Raw genomic sequence first — 7,676 nt, 5'->3', positions numbered from 1 at the left:
GGTATTTGACTAAATTTACAAGCTTATCAAAATGTCTTATAAAATGTTTGAGAGTTTATAAGTTTTAAATATTTATTTGACTGTGATTGTTCTTTTAGTGCTGGAGGAGCAAACCCCAACTGCCCATATCGAGGGTAATGATTCACAATTAGGTGATGAACAATATAAATAGAGTAATTTAAAAAATAAAAACTACTAATCCAGCTGGATTGAGTGAAAAATTCAGAACTAAATTCATAAAAAAAAAAAGAACTAAATATATAAATAGAGTAATTTAAAAAACCAAAAATATTAATAACCAAAAATTACAAGACCTAAAATATAATTTTGCCTTTCTTTTGAGAAGTAAAGGCCCCATTCATAATGCTATATGTACATTATCACATTTTATTGAAGTACTTGTGTAAATAGTTTCAATCGTAGACTGTCCATATGATGCTAAAGTTAGCGTCGAGTTAATTAGCATGTAAAAATATTTATTGCTAATCTATACTACTTAATATATATTATAACCAATCCATTGCTAAATTTGCTAGCAAGTAAACTTTCATTGCTAAATATTAGCAAGTAAATTCTTGTATTAAATAATGCGATCTAGCAATGAGAATTTTACTTGTTAATTACTTCGATGTTAATTTTTTTCATTGCTATCAAGCTGTTTTCTTGTAGTGTCCGATGAATATGTACATGGAGTTGCAACATTCTTAGAATTTGAAATTTTGGGGAAGGAATATGGTTCCAGAGTCAGTTTTTCATGTTCGAAATGTTGAAATCAATTTAGCAAAACCCTTGAAGATGTGATGTTACATTGCGTTAGGGATGGATTTGATCATATATATACATGTTGGACTTTCCATGGTGAGACGTACATTCCATTACATCTAAGTGAAGATAATGAATTCTCCACCAATGATCATGGGGATGACATAGCCAACATTTTACGAGATGTAATAGAAATTCCAAATAAAGATGACCATGTGAAAAATGATCAGCATCTAAACGGAGCTAATGCAGAAATAAAGAGGTTCTTTAGATTATTGTGAGATGTTGAGACTGACTTGTTTCCTGAATGTAAAAAGCAGACAAAGTTGAGTTTTGCTTCTCGATTATTGCATATAAATTTGTTGTTGGTCTAACCACTTGATGAATTTATTACTTGAATTGTTGAGTGACACATTTTCTGATACTATGAATTTGCATACTAACTACAATGAAGCCAATAAGATCACAACTGAATTAGGCTTCACTTGTGAGTCATTGATGCTTGTCCCAATAATTACATGTTGTTTATAGATGAAGATGCAAAATTAGATTAGTGTGGAATATAAGATGAAGGAAGATTCAAAGATGAAGCTGAGAAAGTAGCAAATAAATGCATTAGAAATTTTTTATGTCAACTAAAACTACTTCTCTCATGAGGTGAGATGTTCCAATTGCATGATGGACTACTATGACTGTTAGTATTTTCCAGGCTATAGTAATATATCAGGTTGTCCTACAAAAGGTGTTTATGATTGTCCTAAATGGTAAAGATACACGTTCCGAATATTTAAAAAATGGTCATAAGTTTAGTTACTGTGGCCATCATCGTTTCTAACCCATAGGACATCGACTACGCAGGGATAAAGTATCATTTGATGGGACAATGGAATTGTTAGAAGCCAGTGCCACTCTCTGAGATTGGGTTGCTACAACAGTTGGAGAATGTGCCTACTGAATATAAAAAAGATTTGAGAAAGAGACTGAGTACAAAAGGTGCCGATTGTAAAGGTAAAAAGAGAAAAGTTGATAGCTCAGTAGAAACCTTTTGGAAGAAAAGGAGTATATTCTTTGAGTTTTCATATTGGTCGGGGAATTTGTTCGGTACAACCTCGATGTCATGCATATTGAAAAAAATATATGCGAAAATATACTCTTTACCTTGTTGGGCGTTAAAGATAAGACAAAAGACAACATCAATGCAAGGAAGGATCTCCAAGTTGTGAACATTTAGAGTTCTTTACATTCAATTCTAAGACTTGTTGGGGGAGTATTATTTGCCTGCCTCATCATTCACCATGAGTACCACTAAGAAGAAAATGTTATGTGATGTTCTAAAGAGTTTATGGCCACCTAATGGATATGGTTCCAATATCTCCCATTGCGTACAATTGGAGAAGCTTACCATATACGGTCTCACTACAAAAGCTGGGATTTGTAACGGCTTTTTGGTAACGGCCATATGGCCGTTACAATACACACGACCTTTGTAACATTTTTGTAATGGATTGGATGTGCTGACGTAATTGAGAGGGTAATAAAAATGTATTTAGTTTGTAATGGTCAGAATCGTAGCCGTTATAAGATTTTCATGTACCTTAAATCATTACAATTTATAGGTCGTTACTAATTTGCTATGGTTTTGTAATGGCTTTTTGGTGAAATAAGGAGTCGTTACAATGGCAGTGGAAAAACCGTGAAAAAACATAAAAAATGATTGTATTACAAGATAACAACTTCATATTCTAACGGCTAATTTTCAACAGTTATCTTATGAGTTTCAAATGCCGTTACAAAACCCGCTACACAAAAACTTATATATATGTACAAGTTGTTGTAATTTCATTTCATTAATTTTTTGTAGAAATTCTTACTAACCACAAACAATCTCAATCATCACTTAAGTTGGTTGACCAGATAAACTAATTTAATATTTTATTGTGTTTAATTAAATTAATTATAATTTACTTATTTTAGTTTTATAATTTTTTATTAATCTTATATCATGTTAATTGTATGTATTCTCCTAAATAGTGTATGTAATATTTATAAATTTGTAAGTCGTCAAATTAAAAAATTATATATATATATACACACGTGTGAATACAATAGTATATATCATCATGTTACGGGAATTGATGAGATGAATGTATAATAAAAACCTCCCGGGAGGGTATGTCTTACACTGGAGTCTGAGGATGGGCGTAAGATTTTCATAAAATGAGCAAAGGGTCAGCGGACATATGGATGGAGATAAAATTAGGTGCCTTTTCCGAAAATTCAAAAACACAAAGTTCAAAACTACCTGACGATGTCAGTTATCACTTGTGTATGCAAGAGTTTATGCCATAATATTATAATTGGATTTCTCATGGTGAGGTGAGGGTGCAGGAGTACTTTGAGGCTGTGACTGTCCCTTCAGTGCCGGAGGAGCAAACCCCAGCTACCCATGTCGGGGGTAATGATTCACATTGTGGTGATTAACAACATATGGATTGGGCACAGAGGATGATTTTTTATGCAGCTGGGCCAAGTGAAATATTCAGGACTAAATTCGTAAACAAGAAAAAAAGAACTAAATATGAAAATAGAGTAAGCTACAGAACCAAAAATACTAATAACCAAAAATTACAAGACCTAAAATATAAGTTTCCCTTTCTTTTGAGAAGTAAAGGCCCCCCCATCCATAATTCTATATATACATTATGACATTTTATTGAAGTACTTGTATAAATAGTTTAAATCGTTGACTATCCATGTGATATGGATCACTTATCAACGCATTAAAGCTATACATTGCCACACTTCATTAAAAGCACTTAAATAAATAGTTTTAATCATAGGCTATCCATGCATGTTCTATGAATCAACAATCAACAGCAACAATCATGGCTTGGTCGGCACAGCTTTGAGAGGTATGGCCTTTTTCAGTGAAAGGCCAAACTTCTCATTTAAGTCCACATCTTGTGGTGTGATTCCTGGTTCAAGTTCCCAATCAAAGTTGTGGATCAAAGAGGCCACAGTTAGGTGAACCATCCTATATGCTAGTGGCAGCCCTGGACAGATTCTCCTGCCTGCCCCAAACGGGATCAATTCAAAGTCGTGCCCTTTGAAATCAACTTGTCCATTCAAAAATCTTTCAGGCTCAAATGAATCAGGGTTCGGCCATATTCTTGGATCTCTACCAATTGCCCATAAATTAACGAGAATTACGGCGTTTTTGGGTATGACGTAGTTCTTGATTTCTAGATCATCTCCGTCCTTGCGACGCATCAGAAATGGGCCTGGAGGATGATATCTTACGGATTCTTTGATCACGGCTTGTAGATATGGGAGCTTTGAAATGTCTGATTCTTCAACCTGTTTGTTTGCTCCAACAACAGTTCGAATCTCCATTTTGAGTTTTGACATTACCTGGGGATTCCGCAGAAGTTCTGTCATTGCCCACTCCACTGTGACTGATGTTGTGTCCGCTCCTGCAACAAATAAATCCTAACAACAAATTTACTTAGAACAAGTTACTGTACATTTTGAATTATGAATTTGAATTTGATCAAAGAAAAATTTTGGGCAAAATCGTGTTTTGGTAACATTAAAAAAGGTCAGTTTTGTTTTTGGTATCACAAATTTTGCAATATCGGATTTTGGTACCATGAAACCAAAAACTAAGCATTTTTGGTACCAACTTAATGGCAGAGCCCATGTGCCGTGCACATGGGCCTTAACGGCCGTCAACCCCGCAATTTTGACAGGAAAAGTCAAGTGAGTTTGAGAAAAAGAAGGAAAAATTAGTTTTCCAATATTTCATAGTATTTTGGTACCATTAAACCTAAAAATAAACTTTTTTGGTTCCATAAAGTTATGTGCAGCGTAAAATAAATAATACAACACATTTCAAAATAAAAGACAGAATCCATAAACATGAAGCAAAATATTATAAATACACAATTTGAGCTAATTAAAATCTATTTTGACAAAAATTTAACAAAACCCACCTGACAAAAGAGTTTTGATGCAGCCGGATCTAATTCAAGTGATAAATTTGAGGCTACAAGATTACAAGGTGTTGTGTTGATTAGCATTGAGAATGTATAATGTTTGGTAAATTGTTATTAGTTATTAATTGATTAACAATTTATATACATAATTGAAGATAATTGATTTAATGATATAATAATCTTTTATGTTAATTGAGTGAAAAATTAAACAAATTGTTGGTCAACTTGTTTACAAGGCACTACAATTAAATTATCTAGCCAGAGCATAAGATAGAATTAAGTGTCAATGAAGGAAAAAGACTTAATACACATCAACATACATATTCAAAATTCAATTAATTAAATACAAATATTACATAATAATAGAAAATACTACTACATAAGTTGACTAATGAAATGAGAATTACTATAATATAAAGACATTTTTTATAAAGACATATGAAAAAAACTATATACTTAGTCCATTAAAAAATCATAAAATTTTAAAAAATAAATAAAATTATAATTTTTAATCTATAAGGACATTTTGGTCCATTCACAATAAAATTTGATGGAAATCTAACTGATTGAGTTAATTGTTAGATGGCCGTTAAAATCAATGGGGTATTAGTATTTTTTTCAACCAACATGAAGGTATTCGTAATGATACCAAATTTCAGGAAATATTATTGTAACTTACTCTAAAGTTAATCTCATATTTCCAAAAGATCTCTATGTCCTCTTTTCAACTTTTATCTGAAATTTGACAGCAAAAGCCACTCAAAAATCGGGTAAATATCAATTTAGCCCCTTGTGATATTGAAAATAAGCACATCACTCCCTTGTGAAAAAAATATAGCAATTTATCCCCCTATACTTTCTAAAATGAAGCAATTTACCTCCTTTTTAAAAATCATATGAGGGTAAATTGTTGTATTTTTAAAAAATACAAAGAGGTAAATCGATATTTGTTTTTTCATAAAGGGGTAATTTGCTCATTTGGGATATCACAAGGGGGTTGCTTGCATTTTTCCCCTCAAAAATCTCATGGCAGTTAAGTTTTTAGCTTGGAGATAATAGGAGTTGGACGAAAGACATAGACTTAATCTTTTTGCCGGATATGAGACTAATTTTGATATTTTCATAAATAATGGGACTAAAAGTATATAATGTTCTAAAATAGGAGATGGAAAATATAGTTTTTCTATAACTGTATATGGATCAATAAATAACAATTATAATTAACTTGATTTTTTCCGAAATTAGCGAAACACTGTTTTTCTTTTAACTTTTTTTCTATTTTCCATAACATTATATATATATATATATATATCTTAAACAATTGGCAGATACGTCGGCGATGTTTGTGCCCACCCGGAACATGAGTTGACTATGACAATGAAATTATACTATTTAAATGGCTAATTGGGTTCTTTTCTCTATCAGAAAATTTAATGATTTGATTAAATAAATTTTCTTGTAAATTAGTTAACTAAAAATACTAAAAAGCTACCAAAATATTTAATTCTTGTCCTTCTACATGGTGGTGCAAAATTCATAATTATATTCGTCTTCAAATCCAATCTCAAGCAAAGTCATCACTAAAACAAGAACGAGTACTTTTTATCATAACTAATGATTATTATAAAAATAAACAAATCGAGGGACGTATAAATTAATTGGTGGTGTGCAATTGCTATTAATCAGTCATTTCTATAAGTGAAGCTAAAAGAGTATATATAATTAAAAATTATGATAAATATTTTAACTACTGATTGTGTTAAATATTGATTAATTATAATTAAAATTTAAATTTTCATGCTAATTTCTTTAGTCGTATTAGATAATTTCGATTTACCAAAATTTTTTAATAGTAGCCATTTATAACGTTGAAAAAGTTCCTTTTTTTGTAGGGTAAGCTGCAGATATACTGCTATTTGATTTATAGTGTCTATTTCTCAAGCACCTGGGGCAATAAAAAATTTAAGGATTGTACTAACCAGCAGTAAATGCTTCATGGTTTTGCGGGTCAACTCCACCTGATTTCCTTCGCTGATCTCCAACAGCACTTCCAGCAAATCAGTTTTCCTTGCCTGAGAATTACGTGAAGCTTCCACTCTTTGATCAATGATACTATCAAAATTTGCAAGCAGTTTCCCCATACAAAACTCCGCCTCCCGCTTGATTCCTTGCGGATCGAACAACCCCAGAAACCCAAAATAATCTCCAAGATTAGGACAGGAATACACTCTCATCAATCTGTGGATTATTTCCTCGAGTTCTTGAGACGAACCCGTGTTATAATCAGCAAAATCAAGTGAGAAAAGTGTGTTTGATATGAAGTTAAGGGATGTAACAAAAGCAGCCTGTCCAATATCCACAGCTCGGCCATTAACACAGCATTCTTGGACATATTGGAGCAGTTTCTGCAGCTTCTCTTGGCGTAGTCCCTGGCTGGCGTATAGTGGTTGGGTCGAGAACATCTGTTCTTTACATATTTTACGCAGGTTTCTCCACTGGCTGCCCATGGGCAGGAAGGCCACGGACGCCGTGTGGTGGTCGAGTGCTCGGGTTGCGGCTGTGGTCATCCTGAGGGGAAAAGCTTGATCATGCGTTTGTAGTATTTCCTTGGTGATTTCTGGGGATGACACAACGATTGTGTCTACGCTGCCGAGCTTGAGATACATTAAAGGGCCATAAGTTTTGGAGAGTTCGGTAAAGTTTTGGTGGGGGTTTTGGCCAAGTTGGAGAATGCTTCCGATGATGGGAAAGGGGTAAGGACCCGGAGGAAGCTTGGCTGATCTCCTGTGCCTGGAGTTGGAGTTCAGGAGATGGAAATATGCCCAAATGAGAGATAGTAGGAGTAGAAGGAAGGATGCTATCAAATCCATTTTCGCCGCTCCTCTTTCTCTCACTCTGTTTTTCTCTTTGGTTTGGATC

The 7,676-nt window shown here is 33.3% G+C and overlaps 1 protein-coding gene across 1 annotated transcript; it reads right to left on the bottom strand.

Annotated features, from left to right (window-relative positions):
- Window positions 1-3,298: 3,298 nt before the first annotated feature.
- Window positions 3,299-7,676, bottom strand: LOC105155492 (cytochrome P450 76T24-like). Its single transcript, XM_088876469.1, has 2 exons — window positions 6,737-7,676; window positions 3,299-4,251 (listed from the first exon to the last, which is right to left on the bottom strand). The coding sequence occupies exons 1-2, from the start codon at window positions 7,625-7,627 to the stop codon at window positions 3,646-3,648; spliced, it is 1,497 nt and encodes a 498-aa protein (XP_088732595.1). The 5' UTR covers window positions 7,628-7,676; the 3' UTR covers window positions 3,299-3,645.

This window comes from Sesamum indicum, linkage group LG2, assembly GCF_026168435.1.
Source record: "Sesamum indicum cultivar Baizhima isolate 11 linkage group LG2, ASM2616843v1, whole genome shotgun sequence".
NCBI lineage: Eukaryota > Viridiplantae > Streptophyta > Magnoliopsida > Lamiales > Pedaliaceae > Sesamum > Sesamum indicum.
Note: the sequence above shows the minus strand (reverse complement) of the source record. Positions and strands in the feature narration are given on the sequence as shown.